Source organism: Anser cygnoides, chromosome 7 (genome assembly GCF_040182565.1).
Source record: "Anser cygnoides isolate HZ-2024a breed goose chromosome 7, Taihu_goose_T2T_genome, whole genome shotgun sequence".
Lineage (NCBI taxonomy): Eukaryota > Metazoa > Chordata > Aves > Anseriformes > Anatidae > Anser > Anser cygnoides.
In genome coordinates, this window is record NC_089879.1 from 23090025 (window position 1) to 23110601 (window position 20577).

General features: G+C 40.4%; 1 protein-coding gene across 17 annotated transcripts in view; it reads right to left on the reverse strand.

Moving 5' to 3' along the window:
* Positions 1 to 20577, reverse strand: part of PCDH15 (protocadherin related 15) — a 738695-nt gene that overhangs the window by 264721 nt on the left and 453397 nt on the right. For all 17 annotated transcript variants that reach the window (XM_067000244.1, XM_067000234.1, XM_067000238.1 and 14 more), the window contains 2 exons: positions 7920 to 8080; positions 4067 to 4222 (listed from right to left, as the gene is read on the reverse strand). In XM_067000244.1, the coding sequence (XP_066856345.1) occupies positions 4067 to 4222; positions 7920 to 8080 (317 nt within the window). The remainder of the gene's footprint in view (positions 1 to 4066; positions 4223 to 7919; positions 8081 to 20577) is intronic.

Sequence of the window (20577 nt, forward strand, 5' to 3'; positions counted from 1 at the left end):
TTCACCCACTTTGGGATGAATTTGTAAGTAGAAGGAAGACTGAAGAGAGTATTACCACTTAAATACTGAGGTATCAGAAAATAGGTATTAATGACAAAATTCTCTACCCCTCAAATGAATGATGGCTTTGAAAATCAACTAAATGCTACCATGGCATTTCTGAATTGACACCTATGCAACTCCTAATACTGGCAGATGCCTCTGACAGGATGCAAAATTTTGACACGAATTAGTTGATGTTTCTTGCAGTAAGAATTTTAAGATGTTTGTGTTCAAAAGAAACTGAGAAAGGAAAAACTGGCCAAGAGCCGTTCCTTACACTGGCTTTGGTCTACCAGGTTTTACAGCTACGAGTGGCTGGAGCTCGGCAGAGCTCTAACTCTCTGCATGTTTCCCAGTCCTTACACTCTTCCTTGAGCATCTGCAGGGGCAACTGACAGAGAAAATGCACTGGGCCAGGGGAGCTTTTTGTCTAACTTGCTCCTCTTTTTCTAACCAATCTAGTATAAAAAAATTCAGATAATTTGATATAAACCAAGACAGACACTACTCTACCAAACCCAACTCCATTTAAGCTTTCTGGAAAAGTATGAGCTTAATTTTGATTCATGTCTTTATGAAAAGACATGTGAAACTCGGATTTATGTTGGCATTAAAGTAGCCCTCAATTTCTTATATACATTAATTTTAATATGTTGTGGGCACTCAAAATAAAGAACATTTGACATAGGAAGCGCTTTCTCCAAAATATGATTTACCTTTTGACATTTCTGATACTAAAAAAAAATCAACCAATAAGTAGAATCTAGTTAGAGTTATGTCTTGCATTACAGTTACCAATAAGTATAAAAATATTTAAGTATTTTGAAAAATCTTTGCCCTAGACTTTACTCCCTAAAAACATTATGGAGTAACTCCAAAGCTGAAATTTTGGCCTGGCTTTCCTTGCAGAAGGATGTGTACGTGGCAAGCCTGATGCTTCTTGGAGACATTATGCCTACAAAGTACATACTGACAAGCTGGCTAGTACAGCAGTCATAAATCCAATGCTAACTGTGTATGCACAAATGGATTAAACAGCACACGTGGAATGTCTACCTGATGTTTTCATACAAGCACTAGTGATGGTAATATCGTTATAAAGCCACAGTGCATGTGCTCTTCAGCCCATGTGGACAGCCAGAGCCAGGGCAGCTGGCAGGAGAAACCACCTTTGCACAGCCATGCAAAGCACCTGAACAAGTCCTCAATTGGATACAGACCAGGTACTTGTTAGAAAAAACAGGTGTTTTTGATGCTCACATGTATGGTAGCTGTAAATCTAATTGTCCTTTGATTTGGTTTACATTATGCATTTAAGAGAAATTTCTGTACTTTTTAGTTTACAAGTAAACTAAACCCAGAAAAATATCAACAATCCAAAACCAAAAACCGCTAAACCCCCTTTCAGTGCTTCCCTGTAGTTAAAATTCACTAGGAGCAGTGCCAATTACTAGCAAAATAAACTATCATTAAAACTATAATCATTCACTAAAACCTTTGAGAAAGTCTGAGATGCTTTGTGATTTTTTTGTTGTTGTTGTTAATTAATGAGAGCATTAACCCACTGGGTACTGCTGAAGGGCACAGGGGTGCCGTGTCAGGAGCTATAAGCATAACAGCAATGAAATGAAACAAAGAAGCTAATTAAAACAGGACTGCAGCTGGTGGAAAGAGCAAGACTGCATTTTACCCAATAGTAATTTGAATAAATAGTCACAGATATTTGGAACACTGCTAAATTTCTTAATATCAATTATTTTAAATGGCGCATTTTTCTCTCTGCCTTTTAGATTTCTTTCTAATTATGGAAAATCCTTACCTCTTTAGTGTTACAGCGCTGATATACTATCTGCACTCAGATAGTATATCTGAATACAGATATACTTTTGTGCACATCTTGGAACTGATTACCTGCATCACAGCCAACTTGAAAACAATTTATAAGCCTAAGGAGGACTTGACAAGTACTCATACAGTTTTTTGTGACCCTCCCCCCAGTTCTGGTGGTAAGACATACAGGTGGAGGGACTGCTGAAACTTGTCTGGAGGGAGATCCTGACAATTTAAAAGGTGCTTAAATGATATATAAATGAAGATCAAACAGTGAAGGACAGCTACACGCTCATACAGAGGCATTATGTTTTCCTCTCTGTATTCCCTTAGTACCTGGCTAGAAGCAGTAATACCTCAAAAATGTTTCAATACCAGGGTCACAAACTGCCGGAGCTGCCTGAAACAAGAGAGATTCAACGCTCTTTCACTTTTTGGTATCTCCATACATGCAAAGCTTCATAGTTAGAAAATACACATGCTTAATTGAGGTTAGTTTTGACTTAAGCTAATCAATTATATTTAAACAAAATATTCTTTTCACAAGCTAAATTCTTTAGATAAAACCAAACTTGTTTGGTAAGCCCAGCATGTAGGCAAAAGAAATCTCAGCAGTTTTTCCTCCCAAAAAACCACATGATTTATGTCCCCTAAAATAGTATGGTGAAATGGCATATTTCATTTTCACAGTGTAACAACCTTCAAAAATAATATTCCTGAAAAAAAAAAAATATATATATATATATATTCTGAAATTAGATTTGGAGAAAAGGGAATTAATGCACAAGCCAGAAAATGTTCACAAATTTATTTATTAAAGTTACCAGTTGTAGCAATTGGTGTCCAGAGCTGAAAATCTTTTCTTGGCAACCCGAAGAAGGAACTGGTCCATTACTCACAGAGGTTCTGTGTTACAGTGCTGGAGGGCATCAGGGCTCTAGTACAAACTTAGCCAGACATTCACTTAATATTCCCCACATCATCACCAGCAAAGAGACCAAAGGTATATATACAGGTACTGTATATACAGAGACCAAAAGGTATATATATACATAAATAATAGATATACACCTGTATAACCTTATCTCATTTTTAGGTCTCTACTCAAAAATAACGTGGGGTTTTCCTTCATTTCTTATCTTTATATTTTGGTCTTAATTAGTCCTGAACTCATCAGCCAGCTTTCCCACTCCTGCATCACTTGCCTACATGCTTGGTCACTTAAAGCAGAAACTCATCCTAACAGAACACGCTGCTGACACATTGGGAAGCTGCATCTCTCAAACATAAAACTAGGAAAAAAATTTTGAAACAACAACACTACCAAAACCCAACAACATCAAACCATTTGTGCTCTTTCACAAATAAATAAATTAGTGCTCTGGTATTTAACAGATTTATGGTAATTCTTCCCATCTTTACACAGAGAAGACAGATCTGGCTTTCCATTCTCCTCTTAGTTTCACTCTGGACATTTCCACTTTTGCACATACACTCCCCACTTCCACTTCTTATTATAAAAGCCCCCAAATACTGATTTACTGCAAGCACAAATCCTTTGTACTGGTTACTAGCAGATTATTCAATCTTTAATGAGAATAAAAAATGCAGTGTAAATTGTACCATCTCAAGAAAAACAAAACCAAAAACAAATCCTTCAAACAACCTGGATTAGTCCAATCCAAAGACTTCTATTCCACTAGAAGATAAAGACTTCAATTCACAGGCACCATTTTAAACAGTGATAAATTGCACTTTACCAAGCTTCAATATCCCTAATAAAAACTTCTGAATTATTTGCTCTACATTTCTCTTTCATTAATATATTTGTTTTACTTTCAGGTTTGTTGATAAAGCTGTATAATGCAGTAAAACATTTTGTAATTTAATGTAAATTAGTGCTACTACTCAATAAGCCATAGCTTCAGATTCTAGTCTCTTCCATTATAAGCATCCTGGCGAAAAGTATGTTTATCTTCTTGATTGTCAGGAAATAGGAAGAACAGCCTTCATGCTAAAAACTTAAATATATTGGCCATGGTGTATTTCTCCAAAGTGACACAAATGGAAGTGATTTAAAAGCCACTGAATTTATTGCTTTTTTCAATGAGAAGAGAAAGAACTGAAGTTGCCATCTAGTAATGAACCCACAAAACATAAAAAAGAAAAAGAAATAAAGAAAAAAATTTCTGACCTCATTTACTGCCACGTAGTATTGCTGCTGCTGGAACCGAGGTGAGTTATCATTCCTGTCTCTCACCACAATCCGCACCTCATGGTTGATAATGGTGCCAACCTTTTTATTAATGCACTGGACTTGCACCACAATGGATTGAATGGACAGTGGCGGCTGTAAGTGAAAATATATTTTATAATACATAGTCAAAACGTGAACTGAAGTAACAGGAGAGTTAAATGCTACACCGATATTAATATTGCTCAGGCTCACTTGTAGCCCATCAGCCTGTGTTATGTTTGATGCTGTACTGTTCCTGTATTTAAACAGCTTCTCCGAGAGCGTCCTGGCTACAACTCGTGCCGGCAGCGTTCCAGGTAGACCCACACTTCTCAAAGCTGCACTGTGCAGGCTGAGCTTTGCTGTCTGACTGTGCTAACGCAACAACAAGTGCAGCATCCAAAAATCCTCCGCAAGATTAGCCCTCACATTTTGATTATCGTCCGATTATTGAAAGACACCTAGAGAATGGCACAGATTTTAACCTTTGATTGGCTAATATTTGAACGGAAAGGTCGAGTCAGAAATAAATTAAAGATTCTACTGCTTGCATTTATCAAGTAATTTAAAAACAACTTGGTCACTGCTACGTATAGACAATCCAGAGTCTTGGGTTTACTACACTGAACACCATAATATTCAAATAAAAATAACTCAATTTTGATTTATTATCCAACAGTCGGCAGAGAGCAAGCACACATGGGAAGGGACAAAAGAAGAATCCTCTGTATTTATTGACCTCAGTCTTCATGAGACTAAACAACTCAAAAGCATGATTTACAAATGCCTATGAATTCACTGTACTGTAGAGAACAAACAGCTTTTTGTATTGAGATTGTGAGACTTAAAATTATACCATAATTATATATCTGCATAATTATGCTTTCACTCATTCTAAATGCTACAATTTCTCTGAGTGACTGATTTTTTTCCAGTTTTGCTATAATGGATTTTAGAACCATATGGCTTTCTTTACCCTTCAGACTGTGGCACTAATCACTTTTTAAAGAGTCAGCAGACGTGGGAAAAGAAGGTGGTTTTCTGTTGTTGTTGAGATCTTACATGAAATTTTGATTCTTCCTTAAACTCTTTGCACTCAACTTTCTCAGCAATTAGGTACAGCATGAGCCTTTATCTAATAGTGGGTTCTCATTGCTGTAAAAATCTGCAGCCAACTGTGAGGTGCTTCTACTTCTAACACAGGTAGGAATATACCAAATATAATTGCTGACTTAAATTAAAACTTGAATGTTATTATCTCTATTTTGCAAGCTGGCATTCTTTGCAAGAATCATGGAATTTTTAGACCATCTTTAATAAGTTAAAAATGCAATTGAGATCATCTGCAGTTGTTAGTGATACCTAAGAAAATGATAGCTGTTTGTAGCCGCAGATACATAGATCCATGATGTTGTGGATTTGCAAGCATCATTTTGTCTTTTTCATAAAAACATGTGAAAAATAGTTTTTCCCTTTTCTTGAGGTATGGCAGCATAAAAACTATTTTTATTTCTGCAGCGCTTAGATTTGAAATCAGATCTGTAAATAAACGCTTGTCAATTTTGACATTTACTGACAATAAATGTAAATACATAATGGCACCATTTGTTTATCATACTGGGGACAAGTTATCCTAACACATTTCAGCAGTTTCTTTCCCCTCCGGTTCTGTCTGATCTCTATTCATCCTTCCTAAGTACTTGAAGTTTTGGAAGGGAAGTCGGGAATTTTCTTTCTATCCAATTTTATTTGGAAAAACGTACTGTCATTCTCAGTAAAATCAGTCAATGGATTTTAATTGGATTTTCTTTCAAGAAAAGTAATAAAAGAAAGAATGAGATTGGGTTATCTGAATCAGCAGAGGGTTGACAAGCGGGCATACAAGAGAAAAATGGGAAGAGCATCCAACCATATTGCATGTAATCACATATGCACCATTTGTGAATCAGACTCCAGTTTCTGCTCTGTAATCAAAAACTTCATTTTAAGGTTGGAATTAATAAAAAAAATCTATTGGTACTACAAGGTTTCACATAGTTTTCACTTGAAAGATGAGAAATGCAGCTTTTCTTTGTTAAACAAATAAAGAAACAAAGAAACAAAGAACTGCACACACTCCCAAATGATTTTCTGATTTAGGGGTTTGTATAGTTCTGGTTCTGAAGGTTGGAAACACCTGTTATATGAGAGACGTATTAATCAAGTTCATGGCATAAGTCCCACATTTTCACTTGATCAGCAGGTTGGGTTTTCACAGGTTGCTTTCATTTTTTTCAACTTGCAACTTAAATTGAGATTCACTGAGACCACAGAAGAGAGATACAGCAGGGCTCACACCCAAAATCTGTATTACTACCTTAAATCTCATTTTTTCTTTTCATAACCTTATAAATTTAAGCAAACACAAATAAGTAATCTTATGCAGCACTAGGGATAAAAATGTATTGAATCTACCTTCTGTAAGTACTAGTTGTTGTTTTTTTCCAAGTGTTTCCTAGCTCATAGTAAAAATGAAGAAATAATCCCATAAAAACTAATGTAAAAACATTATTACCCCTACGTAAATTAAGCAAATTTATACCATTCATTCATTTCCTTGTGACTTGAGTCTACAGTGCTGTTCTTTGCAAGAAGTGCCTATGTATTCATAAGGATGTAAAGCATTTATGATCTTAGACAAACTGTCACTGACACAGCATTCCAACTCCTGCCCATCTCAAAGGCAGCCAGCTGTTGGGCACTGGAGGCGACGCCACCTCTTGGCTGATGCACAGGGATCTCCTTTGTCCACAGGTCTGTTCTGCCGTGTTTTGTGTTGATTACCTTTGTTTTACTTTTTAAAATAGTTTGTGAATTAAAGCTAATTAAGAAAGGCTGAATTCAATTAGCTTTTTTTAAAAAAAGTTTAAAATGTAAATGATGATACTTTTGCGTGTTGTTTTTGATACTAATGAACATGCCTCTAAATACACGGAGAAGACAAATTACTCGATCAAACCAATATAAAACAAACTTTCATGCATGCCAAGGAGAACTCCTGATCTTTAAATCACGCTTTCCATGTTGCTTACAGTCACTTGTAAGCCAGTTTTTCTTGCAGATTCTGCTGAACTGCAGCAATGTTGTAACATCAAGACAATGTCTGTATTTTTTCAAAAACATTCCTCTTGAATGAAATTACCATAGATGAGAACGTTCCTTTTTTTATAATCTTTCTTTCTACAAAAAAATCAAACTTGCCTGAAAACATTTAATGCTACTAGGAAAAAGCATACCACACAAATTTTGTGTCACCTTATATTAAAAAACGAACAAAAAACTAGCACATTTTCATTTGAGTATGTCAAGCTTTGCAAAGTAAATTGAAATTGAAGTGTGAACTGTAATATGCACTACTCCTTTGCTTTCTCTTACATTTCATAAGCTAATGTACACAGGTAGAGCAGGCTTTGAGTCTCATGGGACATGAGGTGAGCAGGACTTCTCCCAGACAACAGCAACAAAACATAAAAATGCTTTTAATTCAATAAACAATTTTGGTGCAATAAGTATTTCTGCTAATTCACACAACTATTCTGTCATTATTGTGTTTGCCCACATATAATTGTTATGCACATAGCCAAGTTTGCTCCCAGTAAGTCCTTACAAAGAATCAAATTAACTCTGTTCACATTCATCTGGGGACAAAAGATAGATGCTGCTATTATGTTCTAGCAATTCTTGTGTTTATGATCACTCTTCAAGTATACACTGACTCAGAAAATAAAGTCTATGGGGAGAAAAGGAAACAAACCACAAACTCCAAACTTACGTCCCTGTCCAGAACTCGGCCAGTGCTGTTTAGGTACAACCTCTGGCTGATGGGATCGAGGATCACCCAGTAATCCACATTGTCCTTTAAGGAGAGTTCAATGGTGGGGTCTGGGCCGCCTGCTGTCCCTTTGATCAGCATATTGTCAACCAGGATAGTGCCTGCAAAAAAACAAAGGGCACACAAGGGAGACGTTTATGCATTCATTGACATTTTCATATATTTTCATAATAATGGCAACACTAAAAATACTATTTTCTAACACGGGTTTCTGGCATTTTATGTTTTGAGTGATGTTTAAGAAGTCTGATTATCTTGAGTGAAAAACCGCCTCTGACACTGAAGCTCTTTCAGACAATACTAGAAGAAAAGAAAAACAACGTGAAATAACTTGTGTTGAGGATGAGACCCATCAAAGATAACTATTTAACATTATCACTTTTTTTTCCTCTATTGAGTAATCATCCCCCAATCTTACCTCAAAAGAATGCAATCAAGTAACAACCAAAATGGAAATACATTTTCCGTAGCAAGTACAACACAACAAGGTGAGGGGAAAAAAAAAAAAAAAAACCAAGAAAAAAAACCACAACAGCAACAAAAATCAGTTACATAAAGCTCTACAAGGAAAAAAAAAAAAAAGCCATTGCTCTTCAACAGAAAAGTAGATTGTAGCAAAAAGAAAACGATGTCGAACAAGACAAAAGGGAAACCAATTAGGACCAAACATGTACTCAACACGTATAAGGTGCTTTCCTTTTCTTGTCCCATCTTGTCAGTTAAGCCTTGCCTACACTCCAGCTTCCTTTCCAAATGTCAAGCATTGCTAACTACCATGAATGTCATACTCCAGAGACTCAGAGATGCATGCACAGTACCTATGAACACTTCCCTAAGATTTCATTTTTTGCTGAAGAATTAACACCACCCAGTTTTCTTCACACAAAGCATTAAAAGAAATAATCTTGGTTTAAATTTGTTGACAGGTAAGAAAAAAATCTGTGAATGTCACTAGCTGTAGAACATTTAAATTGGTGAAAAATACTTATCAGATAACCTCATGTTTTGCAGACCCAAATAATTTGTTTCAAAAAGCAAAGTAAAGTTTCTTTACACCCTCAGTTTACAATGACAGTGACTCTATAAATACATTAATCTGTATGGAGAGGTGCTCTGAGTCAGAATGATACTTTGTTATGGATAAAATGGGAAAACTAATTATTGGTCTCTTTACAGTTTTACAATTATATTGAGGAAAACCCCACAGTAAGGGTTTTTCAACTGTTTATTTTGAAACTAATGTTTTAGAGATGACAGTAACAAACACTGCCAAGCATCTGTAACTTTAGAGCAAATAAGTTTTTTAAGTTGGAAGAACAATACCCTTTTAGCCACGTGAGAAACACAGTTTTGGGGCTATTGGCACAACCTCTTGTGAGAGGTTCTGTACAGTGTTACCCCAGCCCAGCAGCTTGAAGCTCATACAGCTTTCCAGAGGCCACCGCCAGTTTTAGTGGAAGGGTATTTCACCAGTAAAAACAAGCTGACTGCCAACTCTGTGACAGTTTTAAGTGTTTATGTCCAATCACCAATAAAATCCACGAGCTTTTGTACATTGACCTCATAATTATGCCTCAGTGATGATGCAAAGAAGTTAGCAACCAAAATTTGAGATCATCTGAAATGGTGCCCAAAACCATCCTCCCTGAAAACAACCGAGACAACAAACACCATGACCACCCTAATGGCTTGAATGCTTTTAACTTCTTAGTCTTCTTGTTCAGATCTGACGGTGAAGTCAAAGTTCTGGCTACATCTTCACCAACTCCATTACCAACAAAAGGCCCTACACCTCTCTTCAAATGACTCCAAAGGGAAATAATAATCTCCAATTTCCACCGGTGAATGTCACCACATCAGGCATTTTAAGCTATCTGAGCTTCAACTAATGGAAAATAACCCATGCACATATTCCTGCTGGGAAAAGGGGTAGCTTAAGGGATGTAAGAGCTGGGGCAATTGCAAGAACCGGATGACATGATTAGGAAATAGGGGAAGGAAAAAGCAGCAACAGCTTCTGTCTGCTTTCCCATGTCGAAGGTTGTGAAGACACCTAATGGCAAAAGGCACCAGGACATGAAGCTCTCACAACTTCAAGCTGATACACTTCAGATGCTTCAGCAATTGTGAAATACAAGAAGTGTTTCTCTGTCTCTAAAAATTTAAGTGTAAAAATAAATAAAAGATCGTCTTATGATGAAAGTTAGTCCCTGTTTTCCACAAAACTCCAGCTTATAAAAAGGTAATAATCCATCATTAGTAGGTCCTGACTGAAAGGACAGTAGTGAGGGGAAATTGCTCTCAAACTTTACAGCCACGTGGCCTATACACATACCCAACATATGTGGCACAAAAAGGGTTAGACCACTAATTGTGGCAGAGCTCTGACTGCTAATTAAATAAGTCTGCAGGGCTGTGCCCCTGGGAGAAGGTAGCAATCACCTTTCCAAGAAGTGCACGCAAGTGATCAGAGAAAAAACTGTTCCTCAAAGGCATGTATAAATTCCTCATGGCACTGAGTGCATTTGGAAGGGGCAAGACCCGAGGACTTAATAGCAGCAGCCCTTTCTGTACTCTAAGTATGGCACTCTGTTTTCCTTACAGGCAAAAAAACTACAGTAACTTTGGACTGCAACATCTATGCAAGGGGGAAAGCACTGTAAAACAGTAACACACATCATTTGACTTGTTGCTCTTGGTCTACGGAGGCTTCACCCTCCTTTGCCTAGTTTCCAGAAAATTGGATTCTGCCAAACTCAACCTTAAGCAAGGGCTAAAGAGATTAAATAGTAACTTAATTTTTAATGTAGCTAAAAAAAAGCAACTACAATTACATACTTTTTTTTTAATATTTAATCAACTTAAAATCTTGATGCAATGACGAATTTTGTACAGTCTCTAGTAAAACACTGCTACTTAACTGACCTTACTGCTTTGAATTCTCCATCCAATTTGACTCTTCTCTGTTGCACTCCATAATAGATATTCGCTTGATTTAACAAAGCACTACTTGCTTTGTTTTCAGCAACTCCTTTGTTCTTAAAAACACAATGGGTTTGTTTCAGAAATTCACAAGGCACTCATACTCTCTAATCAAGAAACAGCAGTACACAAAAAAGCCATTTTTAAAATCATCCTTAAAATATTACTTTCGTAAACTACAAAGAATCTGAAATTGTTTTTTTTTTTTTTTTTTTTTTTTTTTTTTATGTCTATTGTTTTGGTGCTTACATCCTGCCTCTGTCCTTGACCTAAAATGCCAGGGAAGTAATAAATCTGAATACATGCAGAGTCTGATGCAACCAAATAGCCATTTTGTCCATAAACTCATCGTACATGCAAAAACAAACACATCCCTTGATATTGGCAATGCACTAATACAATAGCTTTCATAACCTTTCTGTGAAAAGCCCAAGTGACGTTCTCGCTGAAATGAAGTCTTTTACCTTGTTACAGAGGTAACATACCTTCTCCTGGAACTACACTGGAATTTCAATTTTACACTAGTGGGGGGGTGGGGAACTGTTCAAAGTCCACAGAGGACACTTGAGTAAGAATCCTGAATTTCACAGCAAGGAGGGAGGTGGTCCATGCAGATGCCTGTTTCATGTTTCTCAGTTACGCTCAACATATCCAAATGCTCGGTAGTGTTTCAGCACAATTCCCTGTGCTTCCATCCTGTGTGCACAGATCATTGAAAAAGACACCTGGGACTATTTTTGACCTGGGATGGTTTTCCTGGCTAATTAAGGAAAGACTAATGGAAAAGTTAGATTTCATACTGACACAAGCAGAGCAATTCTTAAAATAGCTTTTCATCTTGTGTGGAGACCAAGATTTGACTGCTAATCCACCTTCACTGATGCCTGATGATCACTGAGGTGTCATGCGGGAAGATTATACAAATTTAAAAGGAATTAATATGGAACCAGCCTCAAGGAATCAAAGTCAAGCAAGTTAGGTAAAAAAAAAAAAAAAAAAAAAACAAAAACAGAAATGAACATAAAAAGAGCAATATTATTTTCAGGTGTGATAATATTCTTCTGAAAACAACGACATTTACTCATAAATGCTATCTGAGCTTGTTGGGAATTATTCAACATGTAGCTACAAAAGAAGCCAACAGAAATAAAATTTATAAAGCACTGCTGCTTTATCTGTAAATATTGTAACAATAGTTGTACACCACACTATCCCTTTGAGATGAATCCAGAAGCTGAAAATCTTCATTAGACTGCAATAACAGGGAAGTGTTTGTTTTTACACATTAATCTCAGGAGAAGGTGATCTTTCCATGGGAAGCGCATTACAAGGGACTCAGACACAAAAGTCATGAAATACGGAATTAGCTGTTCATGCTCTGCTAAAGAGAGCAGACCCTTAGTACTCAGTGAGAACTTACTAAATGATTTAGATACATCTAGGGATTATTTTAGTTAAACATTTCAGCAGAGCCCTTTCTTTAAAAAGCCAGTGAATTACACTTGGCCTGGGAGTAACCCTTATGCCAGCACATGAACCAGAGAACAGAATCTAGCTGAACAAAACCTGCAGTGCTCAGCTTTCAGTAGTTACAAGGCATTCACATCAGTTTCCTAAATTCAAAGACTACAAAACAAAAAAGGGGGTTGTTTACTTCCACACACATTATTTCAGATTTAAAAATTAAATTGGAAGCTCTAGAAAAGCATCACACAATCACAGACTATCCCAAGTTGGCAGGGACCCACAAGCCCCATGAGGGAGCTGCAGGCCGCCATGAGGCCTCCCCTCATCTCCTCTGCTCTGGGCTGAGCAGACCGAGGGCCCTCAGCTGCTCCTCACACACTTTGCCCTCTGGGCCCTTCACCATCCTCACAGCCTCCTCTGGGGGCTCTCTAGTAACTTTATGCCCCTCCGGTACCGCGGCACCCCAACCCGCACGCAGTGTTCAAGGCGAGGCCGCAGCAGGCCGAGCAGAGCGGGACGATCCCTTCCCTCGGCCGGCCAGCAGCGCCGGGCCTGAGGCACCCCGGGCACAGTCGGCCCTGTGGGCTGCCAGGGCGCTGGTGGATCGTGTTTGGCTTCTCATCCGCCGGCACCCCCAGATCCCTCTCTGCAGGTCTTATCTCCAGCATCTTGTTCCCAGTCTGAACGCACACACCAGGTTGCCCCTTTCCAGGTGTAGAATCCACCACTTGCTGTTGTTAAACTTCATATTGTTGGTGACTGCCCAGACCTCATCTGTCAAGATCTCTCAGCAAGGCCTCTCCACCCTCAAAGGAGTCAACAGCTTCTCATAATTCAGTATCATATACAAACTTACTTAGTATGCATTTGAGCCCTTCACCAAGATCATTTATAAAAATGCTGAAGAAAACTGGCCCCAAAATGGAGCCCTGAGAAACCCCACTGGTGACTGGCTGCCAGTCTGATGTAACCCCTTTTACTATTTTCACCCTTGAGAGTGAATCATTCAACCCCAATATTACGTACTTGTCTGGCTATATTCTGGACATTTTGTCCAGAAAGGTACTGTGTCAAAAGTTTTACTGAAACACCAAAAGATTACTCTATTGACTTCCCTTGGTCAACTAGGTGGGTAACCTTGTCATAAAAGGAAATTATGTTACTTAAACAGGACTTTCTCCTTGTGAACCTGTGCTGGCTGTGACCAGTGACTGTGCTGTCATTCAACAACTCCCAGAATAACCTTCTCCAGGCAATGAAATTTTCATTGTCTTCTTACTTGAAGTGATGACGAAAAAGATGGAAGAGAGCCAGGAGCAGGATTTCTCCTTCCACAGTTGCTGAGCACAAGGCACATGGAGCACATCCCTACTCCACACTGATACTACGAAAGTGCAGCAGGCAAAGGCTCAACATGTAAATCCGGGACTAAGGATTTACACATCCCAGATGGTCAGTCTCAGTGACAAAGAGCCATACCTAACTGCAACCAATTAAGCAAGCCATGATTCTGCACAAGTACAAAATACAAATTGGACACATCTTATCCTCATGAGGATGTTGTAGACAACAGTGCATAATGTTCCATATCCTTTGTACTTGATGGGCCTCCAGCTGTGTTCAAGTGTGAAACACAGAAAGACAAAAAGCTACAGGAGTGCTCACAAGCTATGTGGCTAAAGCCCACGCTGAGACGGAAGTACAGCCTAAAGATTTTATCATCCAAATGTATTTATCCTTCCTTCAGGAACTGTCTAAAACTTGTTATTCTTACTTCTAAAGTTGACAAAAAAGATAAAGCCTCTTGCAACAGCATGATTAACCTCTGACATCACCGAATTACATTAGCAACTACTTCAACTGACTGATGTATGAAAAGGTTAAACAGTCAAAAATAGTATTTTGCTGTTCACACAGAACATATTTTACATTTCAGCATATTAATCAAGTCCATATAACAAGTCCAAGCAACATGTCAGGGAATTTACATTAAACAAACACAGTGTTTCCTACAGCTTGGAACAAAAGTTGTGAATTTTTCAGCCTGTGGTATTTAGCCTGGGAGAATTATGCATGTTATCCATCTGGAAGAAGTGACTTTAAGGAAGAATCAACTATCCTACGCATTGTCCCCACAGAGGCACAGTACATTAAATGAGAAATATTACATATTGCTTATTTACTTATGGGAAAGGAGATAAGTTTCCTAAAGAAAAAGGAAAAAAGATGGTAGTTAAAAGGCATAAACACAAACGTGCTCAACTCTTTGAGCTATGGTAAGGGCAAGTACCAAGAATTATCAACAGATGAAAGAAAACACATCACTTCTGCTCTCTAAAACAATAGTGTTTTTTCTCCAGGCTTTGTGTATTAAAAAATAAATAAAACCAACCAAGTTAGAATAGTGAGAACTGGGAGCCCTACAAAAATAAGAAACTCCTGAGACAGCTGTTACAGATAGCACCTCTGGAGAGCAGCAAGCCAGCATGCTTATTCTTGGCGGTGGTGAATATGAGCAGCATCTTGGCTGGTGTTCAAGTACGGAGCTGGGAAAGCGAATGTCAGACATTGACAGTGGTGAAGGACACTCTCCTTGGTGCCTACCCTCTTGCATCTTCTGTTGGCTGAGTAGAGACCAGAATAGGCAGAGGGAACTCAGAAATTCAGGAAGGTTTCTGCCTGCAAGTCCCACCTCTGCCTGCCCAGGACCACTAAAAATGTCCTCCAGAACATGAGTTTCACTTGCACACATCCAGTTGCTTCTCCTCCTCTTAGTGACTCCTCAGCAACTTTTACGCAGTGTGCAATATGCCAGGTTTCTTTGAGATAGAACAAATGTGCATTATAAAATACCTCTATCTCTGTACTGCTTTCCTCTGCCTGCCACTGACTGTAAAGCAATTTGAAAATGGAGATTAATTTCTTATAGAAAGGCATTAGATGGATCAGTTGAAATGGTAGTTGCTTGCCTTGATATTCTATAGAGTTTTCATAGCAAAACCTGGATCATAAACTTATTTTTCTACATTTGCAGGTGTATGTCTATAGTAAAGGATGGATTACATAGCAATAAATAAGAAGTCTCCGGAAAATGAAAACCTTACTGCAGAAAGTAAATTCTGAACATTATCCTGAACTTACTTAGAACCACGCTGCAGTTTTATGAACAAAAGAATGGGATGATTCTGCAAAGCTGGCTCTAGGGTTACACATTTCCAATTCTTTCTCCTCACATCACCAGTAGAGATCTTCGAGAAGTTTCCAAGGTTGTTTCAAAATTATTTTCCTGTGCTCCTGCCCTGTCTCCTCTCTTCCGGCTCTGTATGCAGCCACAGTCTCTGAACAATTACAGCTAAAACCAGCCCATTACTTTGGCAAAAAAATAGGAGTTAAGACAAATTCAAATTTTAGGCTTTACCTCCTGGTCATCCCACCTAGACCTTATGACTTCCCACCTGGAGCCACTGTAAGAATCTGAGTACTACGAAGAAAAGGTCTACCCTTCAGACTTTGTACAGTACTGGTCTGAGTCCATGATAACCTAAGGTGAAACACTTTCCTTTTTTTATTTTATTTATTTATTTATTTATTTTACCTCTTCCTAGCCAGCACAAAGACAGAGGTCTAGCACTAACTACTTCTGCCTCAGGCTGAAAGGATGCAGCAAAATGGTGGAAGACGTCTCCTGATGGGGGAAAGACAGCGGCACTGTGATCCCACTTAATTCAGAGCATACATATGCCTGTCCTGTGGGACATCAGGAATCACACTCCTTCCTCCTTGCCTTCCCTCTGCTTCTTTAGTGATATGATCAGAGCCCCATAAAGGCACAGAAGATGTACCTCATTACTTCAAGTGACTCATACGTCACTTTGAGACATCTGACCCACGGTGTTTACATTCTACACAGAAAGATAACAAGGATCAAAAGAAAACAGGAGAAGTGAAGTATGATGGTCCCTATTTTTCCCCTTCCTTCTAAGAGGACAAGCAAAAGATAAACATGTAAAGATTGAGTGTGGGAAGAGAGAGAAAGAAGCCTGGGATAAAAAAGCAAAAAGTAAAGAGTGAAGCAGAGATTAACACAGCAGCACCAAGAGAAGCAGAGATTAAAGCAAGCCAACACACAGACCAGGGATGCAGGAAAAAATAATTCAGGCTGTAGAGAGTACATTGTCCTGACACAAATGGGGCTGAGGACTGGAGAAGCCAGGGGTTGGGCTGTGGCCTAAATTAACAAGTTGCAACTTTACTTCATGAAGTCCAAGTGGTACACAATTTGCACAAAACCCCATCCTGAAAAATTATGATAACAAAGAAGCATCTCAGACAAAAACAAGTGCCCTATCCTTCGTCACACAGGGAAAAAAAAATGTGAAAACAATGAGTTCTGAATGCTTTAAAAAAAAAAAAAAACACAAAATAAGTTGTTCAGAAATCCCTTCTTAAAAACTTTTTTTTTTTTCAATGCTTGGAGTTGCAGCAGCAGGATAATTGCTTGGTTCACACAGAAGGGTCCTCCTGTTCCGCCTTTGATGTTTTATGGGGGAAGATCACCGCAAGGCCCCATGCCAAGGCCACTAACGTTGATTTTTCTATTATCTTCTACAAGGGCACCCGACAGAAAGCCTGTACTGAGAAACTTAAATTACGTAGGTAACGCATGCCAGTATCCAAGGACTGACTCAAGCTTGTTGATTTTCAACATACCATTATTTTATTTCTCCATACCTCAACAGAACCCATTACTTCTATCTAAAGACAGGCCGCACAAGTTGATTCTCGGCAGAACCTCCTCCACCGCACAGCCACAGAATCACAGCACAGCTTGGGCTGGAAGGGACCTTAAAGCTCAGCCAGTTCCAGCCCTTGCTACGGGCAGGGACACCTTCCACCAGGATCAGGCTGCCCAGAGCCCCATCCAGCCTGCCCATAGACTACCCAGAGCAAAATCCAGACTCCTGCTCCCAGATACTATAGTAACAACCCAAGGTAAATTGGAGTAAATCGCAGCTTGCCCCCCACAACACCTGAGCAAGCACTGGCTGCTTCCTAGAACCTCCTCCTCCAGTGGCCACACCAGTTTCTAGCATTTCATTTCTCCTTTTTTAACCAGCTCTGGTGATGCGTGCTGCTGCTAAAACCACTTAGTTCTCCTTTTATTTTTTTAATTTAAATCCTCAATAAAACCCAGTTCTTAACGCAATGGTAATAGCCACTTAAAAGTTATTTCAGATATGAAGCTGTGATCAACTTTTTGCCCCATGTGCATGACTTTTCATTTACCTAGATTACATTTCATCTTCCATTCACTCTCCTATTGAGTCAATAATAAAGTTCCCTGCACACATCACCCTCCTCCCCCCCCCCCCTTTTTTTTTTTAATTACTCTGGACATCCTAGCCAGATGACTACTACTGGAAAATTTGTAAATACGCTGAATATTGAACAAATGGAGGGGGGATTTAGATGAGAGGTGACGTGAGGAAGAAATTCTTCACTCAGAGCACAAAGCGCACATGGGAATTAGGGCTGAAGATGCACCTTGCTTCCGTTCTTTTCCGTAAAGAATAGAATGAAATTGCCTAAAAAACAGTGTCAAAAATAAACCCAGGGCACAGGATGGGAGGTGCAGGGCAGTCCCCGTGGCCGAGGGGCAGCCTTTCTCTCTGGCAAGACAAATGGCCCGGGGGAGCCAGCCCCAGAAAAGGGGCCCTCAGCCCCCCAGCCCTCCTCCTTGTCCACGTGAGGGCATCTTCCAGGCTGCTCCCAACACAGCCGCCTTTGGCCACGCGTGGGCCACTCCATCACAGAGGCTTGCTGAGGTCACAGTGGCCACCACTGCCCCGCCTTTGCTGCGGGCCCTATAAAACAGGCCCCCTGCAGCCGGCCCAGCATTCGCTGAGCATCTGGGCCCTCTGACTGCCAGCTTGTGCGGCAGGAGGAAGACTAGAAGAGCAAGGCGAGCAGCAGGCCTCCTTGGTGTGCGAGGACAGCGATGCCGTCCGGTGAAGCACCAAGAAGGGATGCACCTGAGCAGAAGGAGATGTGTCGTGGGCGGAGGGATAGCGCCGGCGGCACAAGAGACACCAGTGCCCAAGGGACCTCTGGCGCCCAGCCCACAGACACACACAGGCGGTACCATTGGCACCGCAACGATGCGGGGAACAGGCCGGCCCCTCACACACCCAGCGACAGGGGGCCTGGGCCTTACCATAGGAGCAACGGTGACGTGGGGCGAAGGCGGGAGCATCGGGCAGACAGCCGCGGGGAGCAGAGGCATGCCCATAGTCCGGAGCACAGTGCGGGACCCAGTAATGGCCGTAAACCAGAGGGCAGCGTCGGACCCATGCATGAAAATCAAGCCGACAGTGGTGTGGGACCAAGGCGTGGGACTGGACGACCTCCTGGTTCGGCACCCTGGCCTGAGAACATTCCGGATGGAAGGCGTCCCGTTTGGGCAGTCCCGGGCAAGGACTGGCTTAGCCTTCTGCCCAACACCGTGGAGCCCATGGAGCTGGATCCACCAGATGTGGAGGAACGGGTGGAAGTGGATCCACCTCTGCCGGGACAGGCCTGGGACTACTGCGGCATGTCTTTGTGCTCTGCCATCCGAGAGCACCACCAGCATCGCAGGAGTGCCCGGTGAGCCCCCTACTCATTGCTCAGGCTCCATCGCAAGCATTAGCTTGGAGCCACCAAACACCACGGACATCCCGCAGGCCTGCCTGCAAGATGTCCCGGCAATAAACAGCTCTTGCTGATTCTCAGGGGTTGTGTGAGTGCTTCCTTTTTTTTTTTTTTTTTTTTTCGGGGGGGGGGGGGGGGTAGGAATGGGCTACAGTTGCCCCAGGGGAAGTTTAGGCTAGATATTAGGAAGAACTTCTTTACCGAAAGGGTTGTTAGGTGTTGGAACGGGCTGCCCAGGGAAGTGGTTGAGTCACCATCCCTGGAGGTCTTGAAAAGACGTTTAGGTGTAGAGCTTAGTGATCTGGTTTAGTGGAGGACTTGTTAGTGTTAGGTCAGAGGTTGGACTAGGTGATCTTGGAGGTCTCTTCCAACATAGGTGATTTTGTGATTCTGTGAATATTCAGGTCTTAGTTGAGAGTTTTGCAGGAACCCACTAGTGACTTCTCTGTACTGTGAGATTCAGCCATGCTGCTCTTTTTTTGTTGCTGCTTATCTATCAGTGCAAACATCCTTCCTCATATTGCATGACACTTTCATTCTTTAAAGAGGTTTTGCTAAAGGTACTTGCCAAATTACTTTCAAAAATCGAGGTGAATTTTATCTCTTTCATCCTGGGTTCAGATCTCCCTTGTCCAAAGGCTTACTGGGTTAAGAGAGACATTTGAGGCATTTCCAAACCACACAAACTCTTCTCCGAAAGCTTTTAAAAAGCTTACGGCTGCATACATTGAATAGGCGTTGGTCATATTTTGCCCAAGGCACCAATTCCACAAGAGCTAACTGTATCTTGAGCTCAAAACACACAAAAACTGGCAGGCTGCCCTCTCCCCGCGTCAGCCGAGCAGCCCGAGTTGTTGGAACAGCCGGAGGGGAGCTCAGGGTCATGGCGCAGCCTGGGCCCCCCAGGCCAGGGGCTTTTGGCAGCCTCCTGGGCCCCCAGACCCCCTCATACCTGCTAAGATGGCTGATGAGTCTCTGGCAACTCCACCAGGGTAAAATGTCTGCTGTAATAAATTTTTAAATTGTGGGATTCCTCTTCTGTATTTTATTTTTAGTTTAGCAAATGGGACCAAAGCCATATTTACTAAGGCTAACACACTATTCTCCGTTACCTACACAAAAGTTGCCAACTCAGGAAAAAATATTCCCAGACCCATGAAAGAGATTTACCATTAACAGAAAATGTTACCTTATGAACTTATCCGCACACACAATGGAACAACAATCGAGACAAAAAATACATAGGCAACAATACCTGGGAAAATTAAAGATAATAATCCAAAAAAAATCTTGTTGGCAGACAGCACAGACATAGTAAAAACGCACATACTACAGTCAGCAGCAAGATGAAAAGTCTTGGGGCTACTCCAGCGAACACCATTACTTGTCTCACTTCCCAGAGGATGCTGGCAATAGCTACTCTTGGAAGTGATGTAAAAGGTGATGCTGCACAACAGCA